The sequence below is a fragment of the Colletotrichum acutatum genome (assembly GCF_030867785.1).
Source record: "Colletotrichum acutatum strain CBS 112980 chromosome Unknown BDZ83scaffold_86, whole genome shotgun sequence".
NCBI classification, from domain to species: Eukaryota; Fungi; Ascomycota; class Sordariomycetes; order Glomerellales; family Glomerellaceae; genus Colletotrichum; species Colletotrichum acutatum.
The window spans coordinates 1-23,283 of NW_026849080.1; the positions used below are offsets into that span (position 1 = coordinate 1).

General features: G+C 51.4%; 9 protein-coding genes across 9 annotated transcripts; 4 read left to right on the forward strand and 5 right to left on the reverse strand.

Moving 5' to 3' along the window:
- On the forward strand, positions 1 to 1,647 carry BDZ83DRAFT_630264 (aldehyde dehydrogenase 3H1; the record flags this gene model as incomplete). Its single annotated transcript, XM_060508812.1, has 2 exons — positions 1 to 925; positions 989 to 1,647. The coding sequence occupies 2 exons, from the start codon at positions 1 to 3 to the stop codon at positions 1,396 to 1,398; spliced, it is 1,335 nt and encodes a 444-aa protein (XP_060362035.1). The 3' UTR covers positions 1,399 to 1,647.
- A 970-nt stretch (positions 1,648 to 2,617) lies between these two features.
- Positions 2,618 to 4,080, forward strand: BDZ83DRAFT_754708 (FAD-binding monooxygenase; the record flags this gene model as incomplete). Its single annotated transcript, XM_060514511.1, has 3 exons — positions 2,618 to 3,610; positions 3,676 to 3,843; positions 3,934 to 4,080. 3 exons carry the CDS (start codon positions 2,618 to 2,620, stop codon positions 4,078 to 4,080), a joined length of 1,308 nt encoding a protein of 435 aa, XP_060362036.1.
- Positions 4,081 to 4,914: 834 nt separating this feature from the next.
- Positions 4,915 to 6,088, forward strand: BDZ83DRAFT_630268 (glutathione S-transferase). Its single transcript, XM_060508813.1, has 3 exons — positions 4,915 to 5,385; positions 5,453 to 5,778; positions 5,841 to 6,088. Exons 1-3 carry the CDS (start codon positions 5,026 to 5,028, stop codon positions 5,950 to 5,952), a joined length of 798 nt encoding a protein of 265 aa, XP_060362037.1. The 5' UTR covers positions 4,915 to 5,025; the 3' UTR covers positions 5,953 to 6,088.
- A 1-nt stretch (position 6,089) lies between these two features.
- BDZ83DRAFT_630269 (uncharacterized protein) lies at positions 6,090 to 6,593 on the reverse strand (the record flags this gene model as incomplete). Its single annotated transcript, XM_060508814.1, has 3 exons — positions 6,397 to 6,593; positions 6,241 to 6,332; positions 6,090 to 6,190 (listed from the first exon to the last, which is right to left on the reverse strand). Exons 1-3 carry the CDS (start codon positions 6,426 to 6,428, stop codon positions 6,093 to 6,095), a joined length of 222 nt encoding a protein of 73 aa, XP_060362038.1. The 5' UTR covers positions 6,429 to 6,593.
- A 539-nt stretch (positions 6,594 to 7,132) lies between these two features.
- BDZ83DRAFT_583922 (beta-lactamase/transpeptidase-like protein) lies at positions 7,133 to 8,863 on the reverse strand (the record flags this gene model as incomplete). The annotated part of the gene is made up of 3 exons (XM_060505713.1): positions 7,133 to 7,910; positions 7,960 to 8,260; positions 8,317 to 8,863. The coding sequence occupies 3 exons, from the start codon at positions 8,861 to 8,863 to the stop codon at positions 7,133 to 7,135; spliced, it is 1,626 nt and encodes a 541-aa protein (XP_060362039.1).
- A 478-nt stretch (positions 8,864 to 9,341) lies between these two features.
- Positions 9,342 to 11,561, reverse strand: BDZ83DRAFT_584007 (uncharacterized protein; the record flags this gene model as incomplete). Its single annotated transcript, XM_060505717.1, has 5 exons — positions 9,342 to 10,159; positions 10,216 to 10,484; positions 10,557 to 10,694; positions 10,805 to 11,227; positions 11,383 to 11,561. The coding sequence occupies 5 exons, from the start codon at positions 11,559 to 11,561 to the stop codon at positions 9,342 to 9,344; spliced, it is 1,827 nt and encodes a 608-aa protein (XP_060362040.1).
- Positions 11,562 to 12,417: 856 nt separating this feature from the next.
- BDZ83DRAFT_784629 (uncharacterized protein) lies at positions 12,418 to 14,810 on the forward strand. The gene is made up of 6 exons (XM_060515613.1): positions 12,418 to 12,887; positions 12,927 to 13,249; positions 13,348 to 13,630; positions 13,838 to 13,990; positions 14,050 to 14,660; positions 14,706 to 14,810. The coding sequence occupies exons 1-5, from the start codon at positions 12,821 to 12,823 to the stop codon at positions 14,400 to 14,402; spliced, it is 1,179 nt and encodes a 392-aa protein (XP_060362041.1). The 5' UTR covers positions 12,418 to 12,820; the 3' UTR covers positions 14,403 to 14,660; positions 14,706 to 14,810.
- Positions 14,811 to 16,411: 1,601 nt separating this feature from the next.
- Positions 16,412 to 18,869, reverse strand: BDZ83DRAFT_630279 (tetrapyrrole methylase). Its single transcript, XM_060508815.1, has one exon. It carries the CDS (start codon positions 18,464 to 18,466, stop codon positions 16,793 to 16,795), a length of 1,674 nt encoding a protein of 557 aa, XP_060362042.1. The 5' UTR covers positions 18,467 to 18,869; the 3' UTR covers positions 16,412 to 16,792.
- A 203-nt stretch (positions 18,870 to 19,072) lies between these two features.
- BDZ83DRAFT_630280 (mitochondrial small ribosomal subunit Rsm22-domain-containing protein) lies at positions 19,073 to 21,916 on the reverse strand. The gene has a single exon (XM_060508816.1). The coding sequence runs from the start codon at positions 21,861 to 21,863 to the stop codon at positions 19,368 to 19,370; it is 2,496 nt and encodes an 831-aa protein (XP_060362043.1). The 5' UTR covers positions 21,864 to 21,916; the 3' UTR covers positions 19,073 to 19,367.
- Between the last annotated feature and the right edge of the window lie 1,367 nt (positions 21,917 to 23,283).

The window sequence follows — 23,283 nt, forward strand, 5'->3', positions numbered from 1 at the left end:
ATGTTTGCCATTCAAAATCTGAAGACTTGGGTCAAGGACGACAAAAACATCGACGTCGCTTTGCCGTTCTCTCTTCTTAGACCAAGGATCAGAAAGGAGCCCCTTGGCGCGGTTCTAATCATCGGCACTTACAATTTCCCCGTGCAGCTCAATATCTGCCCCCTCATTGGCGCAATAGCTGCAGGTTGTACCGCAGTTGTAAAGCCCTCTGAAAATGCACCAGCGACTGCTATGGTCCTCACGCGTATCATCGAGGGCTATCTGGATCCTGAATCGTACAGGATCGTCAATGGCGCCATTCCAGAGACAACTGCTCTGCTCGACGAGAAGTGGAATAAGATTCTCTACACAGGTGGAGTCAACGTGGCCAGGATCATTTCCAAGAAAGCTGCAGAAACACTTACTCCGGTTTGTCTGGAGCTCGGCGGCAAGAATCCGGCATTCGTGACGAGTCACGCAGATCTTCGTCTTGCTGCAAGGAGGCTTCTGTGGGGGAAGACGCTCAATGCCGGGCAAGTGTGTGTCTCGCACAACTATGTCCTAATTGAGAGAGCCCTGGTCAAACCTTTCATTAAGTTTCTCCAAGAATCCTACGTCGACTTCTTCCCGAAAGGCGCCAGAGAAAGCCCCGATTTCTGCCGCATCATCAATACTCAACACTTCGATCGCATGAAGAGGATGCTAGACAGCTCGCGTGGTCAAATTGTTCTAGGCGGAGGAACAGACCGTGATGATCTCTATATTGCTCCGACGGCAGTTCTCGTGGAGAGCGAAGATGATGTTATGGTTCAGGAGGAGTCATTCGGGCCCATCTGGGCCATTTTACCCTACGACAACATCGACGACGCGATTGCGGTGGCGAATGCGACCGATTCTACTCCCCTTGCCCTCATGGCTTTTGGCAGCCAGGCTGAAAATGAGAAAGGTATGAAAACAGAAAGTCCAAACACCCCTCGTGGTTGATGCTAATACTTGTCTTACAACAAAGTGCTTTCCGGTGTTACATCTGGCGGCGCAACTCTCAACGACGCCTTCATGCATGCCGCAGTTCACACTTTCCCCTTTGGTGGCGTGGGATACTCTGGTAATGGATCTTACCGCGGCGAAGCTTCCTTTGACTGCTTCACGCATCGTCGCACTGTCGCTGAGACTCCTGGTTGGGCTGACAAGATTTTCCGCGTTCGCTACATGCCATACTTGGAGTCAGAGCTGAAAATGTCCCAGTGGCTGGGCGACGTAAAGCCTGATTTCGACCGTGATGGAAGGCAAACCTTTGGACTCAAGTCTGTGGTGGGGTCTGTTCTTCGGGTCGGCAGTGACTCGGGAACCGGTGCGCTCTTCCGCTGGACTATTATTGGGGTTGGTAGTTGGTTGATCTACGACCGTTCATGGGTTTGAGGCAATTTGGATATGGGCCATTGAGTCCCTTGGCTCTTGGCCGGCTAGTATAAGTTGTACTTGAGAGACATTAACCTTTCGCATTCGCTTTGTGCCAACTTTATGTCAGTACATTCTGAAGGCCTCCGTTACGACAGGGCATGCATTGTCTTGTAATACCTCACACCAAATCGCAGGCTTACTACATTCAGGTTCATTATGGCGCAGGCTGCAATTTCTGTGCGTGATTCCTAGAAAACTCGTTGGCCCTTTCACCATACATAGATTGTCAATCTAACTCACGTCGAGACATATTCCTCGAATTAGGTAGATGGTCGAACAACTGTATGATGTGGAATGGCGTCATAGAAAATGATGTGTACTCATCCATACGTGTAAATTTTGACCGGCCATACCAGCTCATTTGCAGCGTATTATACCGAAATAGATCTGCCGTATGGCATTGCCGAAGACAGCTTATAAATCTAACAAGCCTCTTCGACCTTGGCTGATGTAAACACAGAGGTGTCAGGGAGATAGTCTCGACTCTTAGGACTCCCATGCACCTACGGGATGTGGGCGGTCTTGGATAAGGTTGGTTGCCTACCTGGCGACACAAGGATGGCGACACCACTGATAACTGGATATGTACGAGATAAGCAAGCGAGTGAGGCCAGATAAAGTTCGCTGAGACTGCATCATTAAACGGCTGGGCTAGCGGGCCGGGGCGCTTTAACCCCCCGGCTATCTGCAGCCGAGACTATGGTGTTCCGGGGTGATCTCTAACTTCTTCTTTCAGAAGTTCGGGGCTTATTTCGATGCCGAGCGGCCTTCACGCCGTCCGCTGACGAATACATGCAACTTCGGCGATGGAAGTGTGGCTTGGGCAAGAGCTGCACCCTCGTTGCGTAAGTCGGCATCTCTTTTCCATCCGCTAAACCTGGTACATGACAATCGCACTGCTAAAGAGAGGCATTCTGTACTCATGTTGCAACAGCCGTAACCCAATCTTGGCCCTCACATCATCACTCGGCCATGTAAACGAGTGTGCAAAGATACGGGCTTGCAGACTGTCTGTGTTGCATCCAGGGTTATAAGAACTGTTGAGGCCTCTAACAACAGACATGTGCGTGCATGACCTTAGTACTATAAGTCGAGTCTTTCCTAGCATCTTACGCCAAAAGTGGCCTGTTTACCTGTATCGTCACATACTGACCTCTCCTCTCCTATCCACAACACTATGGGATCTATACCACTTAATCCTGATGTCCTCGTCGTCGGCGCAGGTCCTGTAGGACTTTTTGCTGCCTTACGTCTGGCCAAAGCAGGTGTTAGCGTCACCATACTCGAAAAAGACAGCGGTCTCTCCCAGCTCCCTCGGGCTTGTATGTTTTACCCTCAGCCTCAGTTCGCTCTGGCAGAAACCGGCATTTGGGATGCCATCATCAAGGGCGGCGGGTTCCGAAGTACCGGCCTTGACATCCGTCTCCCTCCCATCTCTGATGAGGAAGGCGGGAAGAAACCTGGAAAGATTGTTGGGTCATTCCCGAAAGACCCGAAGCATGACCCAACTGGCCTGCCAGTCAGACCCCCAGCAATCAGCATGCTCAACATGGCGCAACCTGAGCTCACCAAAGTCTTGATGGAAAAGGCGACTGAGACAGGGCGTGTTCAAATCCTGTTTAACAAAGAGCTGGTTTCGATCCTCAACGATGGCAACAATGGATCCGAAACCGTTGCGATAGCAGTCAAAGATCTCCATACAGGGCAAATCGAGGAGCATGTTGCTTCATTTCTTGTGGGTTCGGATGGAGGCAGGTCCAAGACTAGGTCTCTACTTGGTATCTCCTTTCCTGGACACACTTGGCCCGAGAAGCTCATTGCGACAGATGTCTGGCTGCAAAACACCGAAGAAAGCCCCGTCACGACAACACTTTTAATGGAGCCGGTGCATTACACCATCATCACCCCTCTTACACCACCCGTGAAAGGCGAGGTGACGAAGTGGAGACTCACTTTCGCGGTTGATCCCGAAGAGCTCAAGACCAAGACCGAGAAAGATCTTCTTTCTGAAGAATACATTTCATACCATTATGAGCGCGCTTGGGCTGGACCACGACCCTTGACTTACAAGATCGATAGAGCAGCGACGTACACCATCCACCAACGCCTGGCCTCCAACCTGAGGCGAGGGAGGTGTCTCTTAGCTGGCGACGCCGCACACGTTAACAATGTAGGAGCTCAAGAGGCATGGCAAACATTTGAGCAGGTCTGTTGAAGCTAATCTTGATGTCACAGGTTATTGGCGGATTGGGTCTGAGCAATTGTCTAATGGAATCCGTTGCTCTCAGCGACGCCCTTATCTTGATCCTCAAGGAGGGAAAACCTGTCGACACTGTACTAACAATGTACTCGGATGAGCGACGTCAAGTCTTCCAATTCTTCATTGATCCTGTGTCGTCCTGGGTAAGTTATCTGCACTAGCAGCATTATTCGTGGTCCACGTTCCCCTCAGAGTCGAAGGAAGAAGGACGTGCTGACAAGACCTATGAACAGAGCAAGCTGCGAATCCAGGCAGGCGAGCAAGATGACTGGTTCTTTCGCTGTTTGAGTGATACGTCAAGCCCATCATTTGCACGATGGGTTGACATGATGGAAAATTTCTGGCCGACAAGAATTAGAGAGATGGCCAAAGCAATCTGAAAGGTCTCAACCTGCTTAGTCTTCGGGCGTTGCACCTGAAGCCATTCTTCTTACAGTCAGTCTACATCCTGTTTTCTAGTGCATCGCATCACAGCGAGCCACAATTATGCGAAATTGCAACATCCTGTAGCACGTGTGTATACTGCATATTGTATTGCAATCGCTCCAGATCTACTTGTGCAATGCCAACTGTGATAGTTGGACCTGTTGCATCATCTTAGGCAGGACAAGAAAGTTTGAATTTCGCTATCATCATGTACTCCTAACACTCATCTTGGCGTACCTTATTCATCCATAATGGGTCAACGCTTAATCTTGAAGGCGCTGTTTTAAGACGATCTGGCGAACTGGCTGTTGAGGACTCACATTTCGACAACGTATCAATCAAATTGCCCGATCGTATGGGATCATTGGGAGTCTTGCTACCACTTGGTGTACGTAGCTTGGCATATGGATCTTCGAGCTTCAGGCATGGATGTGATCGGACTTCCGGCCTGAAGGCTCGACAAATGCGTGCTCTTTTCCCAAGCAATCCAACTATCAATCCAAGTGGCATTCCGGTCAAGAGTCAGACAGTTGTTATTTTTTTTGCTCACAAGTTCATTCTAGGCATAGTTTGCTATCGTAAGCGTGCCCGACCCGCGCGGGTAATGATCACGCACGCAGTACGGCTCAACGGCGCAGGCCCGTCCCGTAGTCCGGCCGGCCGCTGTGCCGCCCTTCAGCGGCGACTCAATCGGGTCCGATTAGGCAGCCGAGCCTCTCATTCTGGAGAGCAAGCAATAAAGACTCGAAGAAAGTCGAAAGAAAGAGTACGTATATCTATGCGGTGTTCTCGTGTTTCTTTTCACCCAAATTAATCATTCTCACCTCACATCTCATTCCATCAGTCCTCTGTACCTGATAAAACACGTTAGTCAGCTATCTTATCACACCAGTTTCACCATGTCTACGCCAGTCAAAAGTCAGCTTCACCTCGTGCTGTACCGAGGATTCCCAGTTTCCAATTCCTATGTCTGGTCACCTTTTGTCACGAAGCTTGAAGTGCGCCTTCGATTCGCTAAGCTTCGGTTTCGCATCGACCAAGGTTCATTGAGCAAGTCACCCCGTGGTAAAATACCATACATTGAGATCGCCCAACCCAATCAAGATCAGCCGACCACTTTGAGTGACACCAGTCTCATCATCCAACGACTCATCGATGAAGATGTTTGTCCAGACCTCAACGAGCCACTTTCACCAATTGCCAGAGCCCAAGACGCTGCCATCCGCGCCCTTCTCGAGGACAAGCTAGCCTTCTACCAAGTAAGTGCAGATAAATGTCTGAGCTTTTCCCAACATAAGTACTCACAAATACTCCCTTGTATAACAGAGCTCGGAGAGATGGCAAGACAACTACGAAACCATGCGATCAGGTGTGATGGGTGCGATCCCGTGGCCAATACAGAATCTTATTGGTCTCCTTGCCTACCGTGGTGTCGCTCGGACCCTCTACGGCCAAGGCACTGGCCGTTTCTCTAGTGCAGAGCTTGCAGAATTTCGGCGGGATGTTTGGGGGCATGTTAATGCGCTCTTGAGTGAGACTCGCCTCACAGCTCCTGATCTTCAGACACCTTTCTGGGTCCTGGGCGGCAACAATCCTTCTGAGGCGGATGCAACCGTTTTCGGCTTCATTGCCTCAGGTTTGGAGTGTGCAGCGTAGGTCACGTTATCTAGTGCGATCGTATGTGTGAAGAAGAAACTAATAATCTTCGTGACAGGGCACCGGATAGCAAAGGGATCATAAAGGGTTACCCTGTCTTGGTCGATTATGCGGAGCGAATCCATAACGTTTACTTCGAGGACTATGCTCTGTGGGACGAAGATGCTTGAGGGATCCATAGTGGAACGAAGCTTTGGAGAATAAGTGTCACTCATGACATGACCGGCATGTTGATAGATTCGCTCGAGTAGTCAAATCTTTTGATGTAGATCAATATATCGACTAGACAAAACACGTATCTTGAACTAGCTCAAACACTGCCATCTCTGCAGAAGGTCGTAGTGGAGAACTGGTCCGCACAGCAATCGGTGTAGGCTTGACGATCAGCTGGCTCACATTCATAGCCATCTATCACCTGTTAGTCAAAGGTAAAAAGCTTTGGAACAGCCACGGCATACTCCATTTTTGAATATCCGGGCAGCAAGTAATTGATGCAGTCGTACTGCGATCGCACGAGCAAAGAATGGCTTGCGACACACCGATGAATGGGCTGTTGTTGAGTTTGATGTTAGAGGAGCTCACATGGAAGATACACACGCGAACGCAACACTTACACGATAGCGAGGAGGAGTTGAGTGAGCTGCATCTTGATCCCGAGGACTGTAGCGATAGCTTGAACGTGAATAAGTCAAGATTGACTTCGATCAAGGAGGAAACGATCGTCGTACTTATATGAGTGAATGAGTCGGCTCCCGGCTTCCCTCACATGACAGGACCAGCTTCCCCAGAGCAAGCAGTTTCCATTCCAAGAGTTAAGGTTATGGCTAAACACATGCGGGGCTTAATGAGGCGCTGTCCTTCCACTTCGGGAAGCGTACGCCGGTGAAATAGATTGACGGGACCCACTCCGGACCGGAATACGCCACGCAAAGAGCCATGATCGCTACTTCGCCTCCGAGTCTGGCAGGACTAAACAGTGATCCGATTACCCGAGACTATAAAACCCCAGATAAGGACTCAACAATCTGCCCCTGAGTTGACAGGTCAAGAAACAATCTGAATGGAATAACAGTTGGGGTTTCCAATTCTCCATTGACGCAGTATTCCTCTTTGCCCCTTTGCTTTGTTCGTTGACCTAAGTAGGTAAGGACCACGATTACACCCAAGTAGGTATGATGCCATCACGATACTCCTACAGCCTTGCTCCTTTGAGTCCTGTAAAGTCAAGTTTCAGTGACATGAATACAATTGGAATGAATAAGTAAATATGTAATTATTCGAAGAAAACTGATGCGTAAATGACAGATTGATAAATTACCATGGACAAGATCCAGGCAGTCATCACATGTCTCAAGCTGATCTGCCTAATGACAGGGAACCACCGTTCAGAGTAACATTTGTAGCCTTGCCAAATGCATCAATGGTGAAAACCACTCGAACGTCTACACTTGACCCCAGAGAGTCAACGTCCTGCCAAGTAATGCAGGTCGGCGTGCCCATGTCGACTGGGGCACTCTTGTCCTGGAAAACCGCCACAAACTGGTGTTGAGTCTTTGCACCAACATTACTTGGATATAAACGAAAGTCCAGATCCTCCAACGTTATGCCTGCAGCCTCCGCAATCTGGGCACGGAGGTCAATCTCTCCGGCTTTTAAGGTCGAAACAAGCAGCCCAGGCCCGTCATGCGAGGTATTGAAAGTGGCAACGCCCCCAGGACCTTCAAAGGTGCCAACATACCGCGCCGTCGCCTCAGTAGCAGCGAGCTTTTGGAGCTGCACAATCGCTAGAGAGACGATATCAGCGTAAACATTCAGATCTGGGCCGCGGGCTGCTTCAGTATCGTGCGCGAGGATGGCGAATCCAGCGTTGAAGTCAGGAGCTAAGCCAAAGTAGCTCGCGTAATGTCCAATCAGACCAGTCTTGGTGAAGACATCGAGGATGGAGCTGTTCGCATATTGGCCAGCGTGGTAAACTTCCCAAGGCCTACCGACGCCGTTGCGAAGGTTTGATGTGTCAGCAATGGGTTGTAACCAGCGGCGAGTCGTGGCCGGTGATATGAGACGAGAGTTGAGCATGGCGTGACCTGCGCGCGCAAGATCCGAGGTGGAAGAAATCATTGAGAGAGCGCTGCTAGGGATCAGTCTTGAGCGAGTAAGTTATAGGATGGGATGCATACGCTGGTTCACCGGTAGCTGATACGTTCAGATCTCGAGCAAAAACCTTAGCATCCTGCAGTGATGATAGAAAACCGCTGTTCGTCATATTGAGAGGCTCAAAAACACCAGTCGCAAGAATGCTGTCGAATGTCGTATTTCCGCTACCTTCAGCTTTGTTTGCTTCCAATGCCAGGGCGAGGAGTTGGAACGCAGCGTTTGAGATAATGGGCGTAGTGTCAGGTAGGAAAAGGGGCGGTTGATTACCGAAAGCGTTGATAAACTCATCGCGACCGCAAGGTTTGCTCAGAACACAAGCGTAGGCTGAGAAGAAGTAGTTAGTGTATGAGTGTGCTGGGACATATTCTTAGCAAACTCACATTCTCTCGCCAGTCCGGACATCTGACCTGCCAGCGACCCGACAGTGATATCATCCCACTGAACTTGCATCTCCCCCGTAGAAACATACTTGAGCTCTGGCAGATACTCTGTGATGGACTTTCCCCATTGCTCATCTCCAACCTCCACAAGCCATGCGTAGACGGTGAATAGTTGGGTGAGAGTACCCAGAGGCAACACCGTATTGGAATTCAGTGTCGAGTTCTGCGGGGCTTTGGGGGCTGTGTAATGATACTCAAAAAACGCGGGATCCTCTTCGGCCCCATCTGAGCCCGAGAACAAGACCACTGAGAAGGAAGTGGTATTGGGTGTGATTTCGCCAAAGTCTTCAGAGCCGCCCGCTTTCACAAGCTGGTCGAACAACGTTGTGAAGCCTTTGGTGAAGGATTTGACAGCTTCAGCGTTCTTGTCGATGCTTGGCATAGGATAGTAAGCTTTCAAGAGAGGGCATGGCTGGTATACTGGGTTTTGTGCAAGAATTATCGGAAGAAAAGACAACAAGGTCACTGCCGAAGCAGCAGATAGCATGTTTTGACGCATGATGAGGGAACGATCTGGGTTGTATGATAGATAAAGCAAGAGGCCATTTGAAGGTGAGATGGCGATGATGAATTTCGTTCCTATCTTCACAGCAGACTTCAAGTTCGATATATACTGTTCCCCAACGCCTCTCGTCCACTGTCCGTGTTGCGGAAGGTAGACTATTACCTACTCGACTACGGACACGGAGGCCACGCACGCAGCACGTCTCTAGCCTACTAATTACAGGCAGTATCATTGAGCAACAACTGAAGATACACCGATCCTCTATTCAAGATCACGTGGACTGACACTAGTTTTCTCCCGCCTGCAAAATTGCTGCTCGCTCCGGCTGTCATTAAGTCCGATTGCCAATAGCGGTAGGATGTCCAAAATCCGTATCCGAGTCCGTGTCCGACCCCGCCACAACCGTGGATTCGAAACCATTAAATTGCTGCCGCTTCTTCTCCTTTTCGAAAGGATCGCACTAAAACTGCGCTCCGCCATTGTGTTCATTGCCCATACCGTTGCCCCAGCTTCTGAAAGGAATGAAAGAATCTGGTAAGAAAGAGAGGGTATCCATGACGAAATCGGGGTTCGAGACCAGTGTCGTGGTGTTGGCCATAGAAAAGTCCGGGTACGCGACATTCCCGCCCGACGGCACCATGTTCTGCGAGAATATGGAAGACGCGACTGTGTAATCTAGGCTTGGGTTTTGATTTGAAAAATCCGAGCCTGGTGTACCCATGGTCGTAAACCCTGCAGTAGACGCTGGCAGGCTGGCGTGAATACTATGGGGCGAAATTTCTTGCTGCTGGGCTTGTGCTTGTTGCTGAGCCGCAGCCTGACTCTGAGCATGGAGGTAAAACTTTTCGACCCGTTTTGCACGAATCGCAAAGTGGTAGAAACTGTCGCGGTCGCCTCTGTCATCAAGGTCTGGTGAACTTGCGGCGTCGAGCCTGAGCACGACCTGGCGGATGGTGTGTGCAATGTCTGCAAATTGCCTCAAGTGCTCCGCCATGAACCCTACCCGGGGATCCGCAGCTAGCAGATCCAGTCGTGCGGCTAGAGTGAAGCCACAATGCAGCATTACCCAGACTATGTTCGGGAAGTATACTTCTTGTCCATGAGGTGTATGGAGGAGGACACTAACGAGCGACTTGGCCGATACTATGCTCTCGGATAAACCTGCGATGAATCGCTGCATTGGGGCGTTTTGCGGGTTATTGAGACCAAACGGTGTCTCCGGTAGACTCAGCTGGTTCAAGCAGAGCTGGATAGTGTGTAATTGAGGTACCAAGATTGCTACGATGAATGGTTAGGAGTCTACGCAGGCTTGTAAACACGGACATTCAACTTACGACAATCGCCAAGAGCGAAGGTCAGCCCACCCTTGAACACGTCGACCCTTTCCTTAGCTTCTGATACCGCAGCTTGAATCTGCATAGGATCCAATGTCGACTCATTCTTCACAATGTCGTCAATGTCTTCGGCTAACCGCTGTAGGCTGATGATGTACGGAAGGTACTGATCAGTGGGGTACTCGGAGATCTCCGCTAGCCTCTCCGCAGTTTCGGTGATATAACTCGAAAGGGTGACTATGCGAAGCTTCTGGAGCACGATGCTTGTGCTGCGAGGATTTGAAGATTAGCCGGGAGCCCAACGCCAGAGCCTGCAGGAACTGTTGACTTGGCAGACATACCATGATGAAAGATAATACGTCCCAAGAAACGTCCTACGTTCATCTAACGAGTCGACATAGTCTTGTGAAGTGCTCATCCCCTCAACGTTCCAACGTTTCGGGTTTTTTGGCCTATCGAAACGCAGATCAGACACTATGCTCGTAGCTAGATGAAGATGCTGTGAGTATCTCTTCGGCCTTGGTTGGAAGTGGGCCCTGTGACGAGGTTAGTGCCAGGGACATGGAGGGCTAGTGTGGTTTCGCATTACCAGGCGAGATGGACGAGGAGGCCCTGGAGTACGTCGAGACAGGCAAAGTCACCCTTCACCAAGCGGACCGCGATGAGGTCGTTGAACATCTGGCCCAGTGCTCGCTGCAGCCGGACATCATCGTATGACGAGACAGCGAGAAGGCCGAGCAACAAAGCTGGCCTTGACTGTCTCAAAGAGCTCACATTTTCTGATGCTGGTATGATGATGAATGGGAAGTGAGGTGTCAACTTGGTACGAAACCTCTCAAGAAGCTCCTGGCCTTTGTCGATAGAAAGCTGGCCGGCCTCGAACGGGTCATGTACGCCGGTGCCAAGGCCACGACCGGCTGGACCGGCATCACCGGCTCGGGGATGTTGAGTGGATGAACCACCAGATGAGGCAGCAAGCTGCGGAGGAGTCCGGGTTTGATCGGGCGTAAGGCTTTCAGAGGCGGAAGGACTTTCGGTCACAGGTTGGGCGGGTTGGGCCGGCCTCTCCGGAACCTGCAGCGATTTGTTGGACCTTTTGCGCCGTCTCTCGCGTCAGTTTTCGGCGGCAACCACCCGATGTTGGACAAGGAAACTTGTGAGAACTACCTGGAACGCGGTCCGGGCGGCTTCCTCCCGCGGGCCACAGCATATGTGCAATCTTTGCCCAGCCGGAGGCATCTATCGCAGACGTTGGAGTCCTGGGAACGATCGCACTTGATTTTGGCGTGGGCGCATGTGCGACACGTCTTCAAAAGCGGGGTTGGACTGCGTTGGCGAGACTCCATGACGCAGACGCACAACGGGATACGTGCTGACGGAGGGGCGGCGGCGGCGGCGGCGGCGCAACACGGAGGAGGGGAAAGGGAAGGGAAGGGGGCTAGGCGGTTCGGAGTCCTCGGTGTGGTTAGCCAAACGGTCATGGAAGAAGCAGCATCGCTACGGACACGGGGTGAAAAGAATTGATTTGGCGTACGGACACGGGGTCGATGAGTCGGGGGGGGCCAGAGAGACATTAATCTGTTCCCAACGAGATTGCGGACGGGGTCGACGCCGCCGACACAGCCGAGTGTTTAATGTCCGATCCAACGGTGCAGGGGTCTGCGGTGGCTTAGATTCTTGAGCTAGGCCAGACTAATGCTTCATCACTAAACTCTGAGAGGAACGCGATCCACTAAATCAAGGCTGATCGACTGCACGGAAGCCTTTTTACCGCGGTGTGATGAGGCTAGCAGGTCGTCTTCTTGTCGATTCAATGATTGCTGGGCCAGTCAGAGAGCAGCTCGCATCACCAGCGCAATCGCAATGTCGTATTGAATAAGCGGAAGGATGCAGTAGCAGGGAATTCTTATTGCCAGCCGTGCCAGCCAATCCCGAAGCTCTTGAAAGGCGTAATGGAATCGTCTAAACTCTGGTTCACCGGTCAACACACCGCAAGGTACCAGGAAGGATCACAGGCATCTCATATTGTGAACTGTTCTTCAGGTCATCAAGCTTGCCCATGGATTTTGCGGAAGTTGATGAAAATGATGCTGGTGCACAATCATGAATGAAGTCGCAGATGAAATTCGGTGCCTGATATTTGGTCGTGCTAGAAAGCCAGTCGTACGTCCGAAATGACGTAAACTGTCAGCTGCCGTGTTCAAGAAGACCTCTGAGTGGAATCCGCAGCACATTCCAGAGCTCCGGACTTTTCTCTCTTTCTTTCTTTTTTTCGAATAAAGGGGTACACGATTGACCATCGTACCTTAGGCTCTAGTTGTCTATTACACCATTGTAAAAGACGATGCTGTTTCATTATCATTTTACTGGCTTGCATACGATTGCGCCAGAAACAAATGGCCGAGGCCTTTACTTCTTGTTGGCCAACATTGATTCAAGCACTGCTTCGATCCCACGACATCAACCTGTAGCCAAATTAATGGATATAAGCCTAGACAGATGTCCTCTCTGTGAAGTCATTCCCAAGAAACGGTTCCACCAAGAATAAGATCATCACTTTGCATCATACCACCGCAGTGTCCTGAGTTGCTACTCGCAACACAGGATGGATCCGCTGACAGCCATCGGGCTGGTGGCAAACATTTTGGCCTTTGTCGATTTTGGCCTCAAAGGTCTTATAGAAGCCAAAATAATCTAAAGATCCTCGTCAGGTCTTACTGAAGAAGCTGCCAGCCTGCAGAGATTTGCTGAGCAAACGCGTCATTTCGCGGACGATCTCCAGACCCCGGATCCCATGGGCCTCGATGACGACGAAAAGGTCCTCTGCGCATTAGCCAAATACTGCTGCAAAATCTGTGAGGACATTCTTACGCTTATTGATGGCATACGACCCAAAAAGGCGTTTTCCGGAATACAGGCAATCAAGTCGGTTTTGAAAGGGGTGAAATATCAAAGTGATTTGAAATCACTACAGACTAAACTCAACGCCTGCCAGAGCCAGATCGGTCCTCAGCTCACATACATAACAAGGCTTGTTCTCCTTTCTAAACACGTATAATCCGCTCTTGCTAACTTTTCAGAACAGTAGAAAAATCATCTCGAGACTCAACATCATGATTGGAAACGCAGTAGATAGACTTTGCTCGGCTTCAAGAGATCAAAGGCTCTATCGAGGGTTTAAAAATTAGTACCGATGTCTGCAGTCTTCGAGACTCTATCAAAGACGACATCCAGAAGCTTGTCCGCATACCTGAACGTTCGCTTGAACGCCTTGCTCAGGGGTCCATTCTCAGAGGTCTCGAATTCGACACGATGTACTACCGCCATGACACGATTTGTGAAGCTCATGAAAAACCGTTTCGATGGATACTGGCTGATGATTTTGATGACAGGTGCAACGTCGACTGCCCGAATGGTCGCCAAAATGAGCTTTTATCCGACAGCGGGACTGGAGTGATCAAGGACATGAAACTCAAGGTCGACATTACGTCTGCTCTTGCGGAAGAGAACCCGCTTGTAATTTGTACAGAAGGTGACGAGGGCCACTTCCCACGTCTTGCCAGAGAGATCTCACATGACCCAGATCAAATCCCGTCACCAAAATACCTCCCCACTTCCGAAGAGCGCCGAGACATCCAGCAGAAGCTTACACAGTGGCTGTCTTCAGGCAGCGGAGTGTTTCACTTCTCAGCTAAGATCGGAGCTGGAAAGTCGACTTTGATGAAGATAATAATCAACCATGGTGAGAGCCGAAAGCGGCGTAATACTTGGACAGGTGAGTTGTCCCTTCTTGAAGGATTGAATGGAATAGCAATCTGACAAGAATATTTGCAGGAGACAAGACTCTAGTATGCGCCAAGTTCTTCTTCTGGAACTCTGGGAGCGAGCGACAGAGGCCCATTTCCGGCTTATATCTCGGACTGCTCCATGAAGTTCTCTCAGCTCATCCTGATCTCACAACCCATGCCCTTCCCTCATTCTGGGAGGCGGTGTATACATCCCCTTCGCCGGCCGGTGAACGAATGCACATTTCGCCCTCCCAATCCTTACAAGGTCTTGACCGACTCTTTCAAGGGAGCGGCATAAGTCAGAACTACGGTTTTTGCCTATTCATCCACGGCCTAGACGAGCTTCAAGAAACGACAGAGTGCTCGTATTTTGATCTGACTGAGATCATCTATCGCTAGTATTCTCTCACATCTAGAGACATCAAGTTTTGTGTTGCCAGCCGTCCGCTGAACGCTTTTCTCAAGATGTCCGCGCCGCAGCAGTCAATCTGCTTGCACGACTTAAGCAAACGGGACATGGCTCTGTATATTGATGAAAAGTTGCAAAATATTGAAGATGCCAATGTGCTTGCCTCTATCAGCAAGGTCATCTTCGAGAAAGCACAAGTTATCTTCTTCTGGGCTGCAATTGTCGTCAAAGATATTCGGGGACAGATCGTGAACCGTCACGATCTAGAAAGCTTGATTCGGCATATCAACCAGCTTCCCGAGGAAATAAACGATTTATTTGCCCACATAATCCAGTCATTGACACCTAAAGATCGAAGACGGGCCTACCAAGTCCTCGCTGTTTTGTTACGAGCTCAAACCTACCAAGATCAATGAGGACAGAAGCGGATCACAGCATGGGGAGCATCTGTCATTGAGGAATCACAGCAATTTTCATATCAAGAACTTTTCACAAGTTACTATTACAAAGACAATAGTCAATATGTATCAGAATGAGAGTGCGACTCGCTATTGCGCAAGGAGTTACACCGTTGCTGGAAGATAGTGAATGGCTTTTGCAAAGGACTTGTTCAAGTTGACGAACCTTGGTCTATGGAGCTTGGTTTTGCGCATCGCTCAGTCAAAGAATTTTTGACAAGGCAATGGACACATGTCTTAGAAATTTTGACTCCCTGGAAGCTCTCAAGCGTGTGGCATGGCTCCCTCATTGTTTCCCGTATCCCGGCTGCTCTGCTTCAACACACGAGAAATCCGCAGCAGAGATGTCCATATCCATCAATCAGATACTGCGGATATGCAGGAAGGATATCCGCCCTGACCTTTACTGTGAGTAAAAGCATTTCGAGTATTTCAATGCTATCGATTCTTGGCTCGAAAAGTCCTTCCTGGTGTCCTGGCTTGCAAACAATTCAAAGGAATGTTGCAAGGCAGAAGGTCGTTGTTGCTACTGCCACGAATGCGTTTCCAAGACTGGCATCCAACTTCCTTTTGTACTCGGGTCCGCTACTCAGCAACTCTGGACGCGCTCGCTCTTTTTTCGCTGTATAAGATCAAAAGATCTGGGTTATGTCTCATGGTCAATAGAGCACACCGGAGATACTCCGGCCAACAGACTGAAGGCCTTGGCGCTGGTCCAATACGTCCTTGACAATATGAGCAAATTTCTTGTTGACCTCGCCGATGGGAGGCTGAGCCATGAGAGCTCCTTTCTTCATGGTCCTTTCATCGCAACAGGGGTTCTGTGCAGGACCTTTCTTAAGCGCAGCTTCATGTCACCAAGCACAGTCCTTCGCTGGAATGGCTGCAAACCCCCTTGTACTCTCTCAGTTTCACAGTTACTATTCCGGATGGTTCCACGGCACCGTGAGTGGGGCTTGGATGACAACACCATAGGCGATGCTATTGAAGAGCTGTTATACCACGGTCCAGACCTCGACTTTGTAGTTTCGATCGAGAGCAATGACATTATATTAATGCTTGCAGACCATGATAGCAAGTAACACGGCCTGGTAATTGGACTCAGCACAGGTTTCATGGGCGTACTCTATGCCTCCAAAGGTTGTTTTAAGCTACACCCACGACAGGTCATTGAGCTATCGTCTCTTGAGAACAAAGCCAGGCTCCTTCAGCTACTTGATGAGATAGACAGCAAGCCAGAAGCCAAGCTCAGAGAAGAGAAGAGAAGAGGGAATCAACGAAGACGGGCCTTGATCCATACCCCCAGACGAAGACCGTAACATTAGGCATAAAGCGGTCAACGGTGACATCGACGCGGCACTTGAGCCTCTGGATAAGCGAGGTGTGCAGCCGATATAATTAGCACGTATTGCATGTGGTCTCGTTCGTTTCGCTGCCACGCTAGTCTTCGGTAAGTACATGACTCCTCGAGTCTCACGATAGTCCCTTTGCCAGAATGTTGCTAACAACACTGCAGCATGGCTTTTCAGCCAGCTCTTTGATCTTGCTTTGAGACAGATTCATGCTTAAGGTGGAACTTTGCAGAGAGTTTGGAGTCTGGCGCTAGATTTGTGTTTGCGAGGGGTCCGCATGTAGTCTAAGATAGGTTGGCATCGTCAAGGCCAGCTCCCAGGGTCTTCGCAGGAAGGCGTTGGAGTCCGTGTCTTGTTTGCGTTGTATCTTGAACATTAGACAGGGGGTGTAGTTTGAACTGAATTCGCTTGTGATTTTTAATGCGCCTTGCAATGCCGCCTCGTTCCCTGGAGATATTCATCTAACCGTACGCGCATGAACCCATGATATCAAGAAACTACTGACGCAGAAGCCGTGGCTCATAGCAAACGGGGAACCCTTCCAAGCACCACAAAACGGCGTGGGAAATATCATGACAAACCGGGAAGCTCCTCGAAATCAAATCCCTTGAATCCGTCCTCAACAACCCACGCCCTTCCCTTCTCTCGCTCGTACAACGCCTCACATGCTCTACCCACAACAAGAAGCCCAGGCGGCCTGCTCCCCTCAGCCTCAATAGCTTCAGCAACATATCCCAACGTCGTCCGAATCACCCTCTGATCAGGGCAACTCGCCCGCTCAATAACAGCACACGGCGTATCCCTCGGCCACAGCGCCCTCTTCGGCGTGCTCTTCTCCTCCCCTTCGCCCACAGCAACTTCCGAGTCGAGGTACGTCATCAATTCTCCGACTAGCCCCGTAATCCGATGCAAAGCCATCAAAAACACAACAGTCCGACTAGGGATATACTCCGGCGGCGTCGGCGCCTTGCCCTTCTTCCCGGTCCCCGTACACACGAGGACCTGATCCGCAACATCCCTCTGCGTAGGCGGAATTCCCGCAAACAAAGGCGCGCTCAACGACGATGTGATGCCCGGTAGCACCGTCACCCGCTCCCCGAACCCGTGCTCTCTGAAGTACGCCACCTCCTCTCCTCCGCGGCCGTAGATGAAGGGATCGCCTTGCTTCAGCCTCAGCACCGTCTTGCCCTCCTTCGCGCCCGCCAGCGCAAGCTCGTGGAGTTCCTCTTGGGCTTGGTCTGCGTTGCCTGGGAACTTGCGCGCAATCTTGACTGGCGTGCGGCGCGGGATGAGGTCGAGTACGCCGGCCGGGACGAGCTTGTCTGCGAGAATGAGGTCTGCTGTCTGGATTGCCTTGTGGGTTGCACGGGTCAGGAGGTCCGGGTGTCCTGGGCCACTGCCCGCGAGGATGATTCTCCCCTGCTGCGGCGGGCGTGCTGCACCACCTGTTGCGATGACCGGTGGTGGTTTCGCTTCCTCGGTTGGGTTGCCGAAGCCAGAGTACGATTTCAGTACGGACTCGACGTCCTCGTCGTTGATGGCGGCGAGACGCTTCAGGGGCCAGTACTCGCACACCTGACTCAGCCACCTCATGCGCCGGTTCTTTGCCGCGTCGAGATCGGCCTCGGTGACGAGCTTGTTGAATGATGCCGTCTGGTCGAACGAATCGTCAACCTCGTCTGCCGCGAGACGGTCTTCTGTCTGGATTCGCCTGCGCACATCGCCTAATCTCGCGCAGGCAGCGCCAAGGTCTCGGGGAAGCGCGGCGGCGACTTCGCGCCGGATGCGGGAGGCGAGCTTGCAGCCGCGACCGTTTGTGGTAACACCAATTTGCAGAGGTCCATCGGTATGTGTTGATAGAAGTGAGAATGAGCAGAGATGCGGCGCGTCGACTACATTGATGGGTACACGGTGCCGCCTACATAGCGCTGAGATCTGAGCTGCTTGCGGAGAGGAAGAAGATGTGACGAAGACGGCGTCAACGACATTATCGACCTCGTCGCGGCCTAGAGTGAAGAGGTCTGTGTCGGCAAAGGCTTTCCTATGCCATGTCACCTCACCGGCGTCGATGCGCTTCTGGAGGCCGTAGTGGAGATCTTGCGTGTCTGGGGCGATGAGGATCGGGGTTGCGCCGGCGTTGATGGTTTGTGTGCAGCGGGCTGCGGCGAGGGGGTTTGTGCCGATGATGAGATGGGTGTTGCCCTTGCAGTTAAGGGATGTGAGGAGTGATGTTGTTGTCGCCATCTTGAGCTGTGTGAGTGAAGATGATGAGTCTTCTTCTTCTTGTTTCTTCTTATTCTTCTTCTTCTCTCGAGTTCAAGTACACGATCCCCGTCTCACTAGATGGTTCAGTGAGGGTTGTCTAAGTGGAGTATGCGACAGAGGTCGTAGTCGAAGAACCAACAGTCCAAGTGAGACCGAATGGATGGCAAATGAGTCGAGAACGAGCAATAGAAATCAACAAACTCTCATAACTCTGAAGTCAAATAGAGAAATAAAGCATTGATATGAATTACTCACTCATTGTCCTCCCCCAAGATTTGAGTGAAGCTAAGTAATAAGGTAATCTGCCAAAGCCCGAAGACGGCCGGGGACCCGTGGGACCCAATCATGCGGCGGGCAAAAAACGTTGGTTGGCCAAATTTTCATTCGCTGGCGATGACACCATCCCGATAGCCGTCCGCCCCAGTGGCCCCAACTCCCTTATCGGCGCACCACCCGCACCGTGACCACCGCAAACGCGCTGAAGGCCCAGGGCGATGGCGTGACCAATCAGCGGCATTAGTGACCGACTCCCGCGGAGCCGTCGCCGGAGATCCTTCAGTTATCGTACCTCCTTCGACCTGTGCTCGCCGATGCATCTCCGGTGTCGAACACCAGGTCCCGCCACTTTTGGTTTAGACATCAGATAACATTGCGCTTTGCATGCTTGGCCTTGAGAAAGAAAGAGTTGTCAAATCATTGAGTTGTGGTATTGTAACATGATGTGGTTAGCCAATCCTCTGAGCTGTGTGCCTACCCAAGGCAAGGCAGACCGTGATATGCCTCTATTCCCGCCCATCCAAGGTCTATTCGGTTTTCGTGGTCTTGATACAATACTTTTCCCGCCCTTTTTTGTACATAATCCTATTATTACACCTCAAGCTTACACTTGTTCCTCGTCCGCCTTGGCCAGACTCTTCAACAGCTGCTGACGAGCCGCCTTCCTGCTCGTCTTGCGCTGCGGTCCAGTTGTTCTGCCCTCATCTGAGCCAATAACACCCGTCTCGTTGATATCGACACCAATCACTCTCTTCTTTTTGCTGGCAGCCGCCTTTTGGCGCTGAGCTCTAAGACCGCCATCGTCAAGAACCTCGGGCCTGCCCAGACGCACGTTGCGACGGTTGCGCGTCTTCGCGCCCAGCGCCCAGAGGTCACCCCACTTGGCCTTGCGCGCATCGTGATATGCCTGCTTGCTGAAGCTCTTCGGTACGGTCCAGCGCTCAATCTGCGCGTTGGGCGTGCACACATCGAGCGTGACGTGACCGCGACGCTTGATGGGTGGGAGGATCTGGCGGGGCAGGGAGAGCATGTCAGGTGCTGTCTCGGACGTCTCGAAGCCCTCAAAGGCCCTGTCGGCGGCTTCTGCGCCGGCGAGCGGTCCCTCCTTTGCTGCGACACCGCGCTGGATGGCGATGTAGCTGAATTGCACATCGTCGTGGTTGCGGTGTGTGGCACCCATGATTCTTTGCAAGAACGGCGGACGCACGAAGCGCTGATTAAAATGGCAGAAATCCTTGCGTCCGGTACTCTTTCCGGGAACTTGGTACATCGGGCACCCGCGGTGGTTTGTGCAGGGCGCAATGATCATGCCAGGTACCTTTTCTCTCTCAAACGCTGGGTTCTTCTCTTCGCTCATGGTAAGATTTTCACCTCCAGGAGGGACGAGGAACTCAGTAAGCAGGCGCTCGCGAACGTCAGCCACGGCTTCAAAACCGCGGGGCTGGCCCTTTTCCAGCAAGATCAAGACACCGCCGTTGGGATTCAGAAGTGACCAGATATTGTTTAGAATAGCCTTGCGTCTGTGGCCTTCCTTGACAGGAAGCATCAGGTGAGATGCGATGATGATGTCAAACATCTTCCTCGGCTGGGGATTTTCGTTGGCATCCAGGTGAAGATGCGCGTTCTCGACTGAGTGGTGGTAGTCGGGAAGACGGGGGAGGAAAGTTGTGTTCTGCAAGAACTTGGTGACGCGGGTCCGCAACTTTTCCGATCCCACCACCACACTCTGCTTTCCAGGAGGGTTCTTCTCAGTGACCTCCCCGCGGGACTTCATGGCGTCCCACTCGGCGCGCGACACATCCTGCCAGGCCAAAAGACCAGCACCACCAGCGCCAACATCTAGAACGCGAGGCCCACTCCCGTTCTTGAACAGGTTGCGCAGCCAGTCCGTGCCTAGGCGTTTGCGAACCTCGACCAAGCTTCCCATGGCCGAGGCATAAGCAGGAGGCAGGAAGGCAGACACGAAGGCGTCTGCCTCAATGTCGGACATTTTGTTCTGCCAGACAGCCATGCCGATGGCTTGTTGTTCCATGCCCATCTGGGATGCCGGCGTAGCGGGTGAGTGCGGCAGACCAGGGCCTCCGAATGCCTTCTCGGCAGCCTCCTTGACGTGCTTGATGTCTGTTCTGTCGAGCATCGATGTGACCGGTGCAATGTACCCGCCATACGGCAGACTAACTGTGCTCGGGTTTGTCGAGAAGTGGCCCTCCCTTGAGAAAGGGTGCAGACGTCCTGCCCGTTTAGAAGTCCCTTGATCCTGGATGCCATCCTGGCTCTCGTCGAAATCTTCTTCTTCTTCCTCTTCCTCTTCGAACTCCCGTTCCTCGTCCCGCAGTTCGTCCTCTTCCAGCATCTCCCTGTTTTCCTCCTCCACGGCGCGGGCATTGGCCTCGAAATCCTTCTGCAGCATCATGAGCGCGTCATACTCCCTCTTGTTTCTCGCCACCATGTTGATGTATTTGTCGCTGCCTTCTGGCGGTGCTTGCTCGGTCGCGTCAGGCTTTGTGACCTCAGCAGGAGCAGCAAGCTCATCGCTCGTCTTCGAAACCGGCTCATCGTTGTTTTCGGCCGTTTTTTTCGCCTTCTTGTGGGCGTACTGCACCTCTTGCAGTGTGCCACCCTGGACCTGGCGCAGCAGAGTTGGGCCACCGGACCTATCTCGTCGAACGCCTGCAGAATGCTCGTCGTTCAAGTATTTTATTCCTACATCCTCTGGTGATGTCTCCCTCAGAGGCGGACCATACCACCGCTCGTATAGTGTGTATTCCTCCTCGCTGAGATACCCCTTGGGTAACGTATCTCGGAATCGCTGCCTTGCCTCTCGAACCGTCTTCTCGATTTCGGCGGTGCGCGCGAGCGATTCGGTATCGTCACTCTTGGACTCGGGGTCTTTCAAGCTTCGTGATGTTGTCGAAAATGGCCTGCGAATGCTTGCAGGTCGGTCTAATGATCGTGTCGCAGCTAGGCTGCTCTGTCGCGGGAAGCTTAATTGAAGCTGTCGGCCCACAGGAGATGAACCACCTAGTTTATTTCTAGCCAAGCTCGATAGTCGAGCTCGACAGCTGGGACAGGCATTTCGGAGGCCGCCTGCTGTCAACATGGTTGCCTTTAGGTTGTGGATTGGTGGCAACGCAAAGTTGTCAAGGAGAAAAGTCGCCCGTGACCTTTTAGGAGCTGTCGCATGGAGCATTGAAATTTGGGTAGCTCAAAGATCGGCGCCCCACTTGTTGGAAATGAAACGCTCCCGATTGGCTTCGACACCAATGTCATTCTACCAAGCATTACATAGATTCAACCTCCAGGTATTCAAGATCTCAAGCTGCAACAAATGCAGCAACGAAGTGACAGACGCATGACGAGTAACCTGTGTTGGCTGAAAAGCTGAGTTACTCGCCTTTTCACTCTGTGTTTAAGTCTGTGCAATTGCGCTTTACTTTGTAAGTTTCTCTTTTATCTATCAGGTATCTTAGGTATTTCCACATGTCATTTTGAATAGACTGCCTTCGAGTTCCCAACTTCTCTTACAAAGCTCTAAGCTGTGGGGGTTTCTTAGTATCTTGCTACAAAGGCTCACCTTACAATGATCTGACGGATAAACCTGCGTTATTCGCTGAAAGCCGTTGAGATGAGATGTTCTACAATATCCATAGAAATACTTAACATATTTACAGCGTGTCTGAGTCGATTTCACTAGAGCTCATGGCGGTTGTCAATTGACTACCTTCAATGCTTCAAAGACATGTGGTTTTGGACGAAAGTCAAGTAACTCGAAACAGTCTATCTCTCATTGATATCATCTATTCTACTACTATTAAAATCATGCCTCCTCAATTCTGGCTTTGTCCTTTTCCGAGGTTTGCTTCTCTAGACACCTGATGATTTCCTTCATTGCCGGTAAACTCGCTATCTTCTTATGCTTCTGAGCCACATCCCGGGCATACGCCAGAGGGGCTTTCCCATGGGGACCTTCCACGCTGAGACTTGCGCCTTTCTCAAGGAGAAGTTTGAAAGATGCTTCGAAGCCGTTGCGAATGGCGTAGTAAATTGCAGTGTGTCCAGTTTTTGAAGTCGCCTCGATGTTGGCCCCTCTCTCCAGGAGCTCCTCAATGACAGCCGTTCGGTCTTTCAGAACGGCCCAATGCAGCGCTGTGCGGCCGTCAGTCTCGTCTTTCCGATCAATCCTAGCACCACCCTCTACAAGCAACTGGACTAGGCTTACGTGTCCAGCCTGCGCCGCTAAAGAGAGGGCAGTCAGACCGTTCGCGTCCTTGCAGTCTACTTTGGCTTTTCGTTTAATCAGTGCTTCGGCCGTCTTCTTGTTTCCCTCCTCAGCCGCATTTGCTAGAGGTGTGCATCCATCTTCGTCTTTAGACTCGATAGAAACCCCCCGATTGAGCAGCAACTTGACAGACTCGGCGCATCCATATCGTGCCGCTGAGGCTAGCAATGCTTCCCCCATGCTCTCAATTACTTCGTTGCCCGAGCCGTGGTCTATCAACGAGCGGAGAGGCCCAGAGTCT

Coding starts and splice junctions, on each gene's coding strand:
- BDZ83DRAFT_630280 (XM_060508816.1), bottom strand. CDS start 21,863: ATGTTGACAGCAGGCGGCCTCCGAAATGCCTGTCCCAGCTGTCGAGCT.
- BDZ83DRAFT_784629 (XM_060515613.1), top strand. CDS start 12,821: ATGGATCCGCTGACAGCCATCGGGCTGGTGGCAAACATTTTGGCCTTT. Junction 13,250..13,347: donor TCACATACATAACAAGGCTT/GTTCTCCTTTCT, acceptor GAAACGCAGTAG/ATAGACTTTGCTCGGCTTCA. Junction 13,631..13,837: donor CAACGTCGACTGCCCGAATG/GTCGCCAAAATG, acceptor CCACTTCCGAAG/AGCGCCGAGACATCCAGCAG.
- BDZ83DRAFT_630279 (XM_060508815.1), bottom strand. CDS start 18,466: ATGGCGACAACAACATCACTCCTCACATCCCTTAACTGCAAGGGCAAC.
- BDZ83DRAFT_630268 (XM_060508813.1), top strand. CDS start 5,026: ATGTCTACGCCAGTCAAAAGTCAGCTTCACCTCGTGCTGTACCGAGGA. Junction 5,386..5,452: donor ACAAGCTAGCCTTCTACCAA/GTAAGTGCAGAT, acceptor CTTGTATAACAG/AGCTCGGAGAGATGGCAAGA. Junction 5,779..5,840: donor TCAGGTTTGGAGTGTGCAGC/GTAGGTCACGTT, acceptor TCTTCGTGACAG/GGCACCGGATAGCAAAGGGA.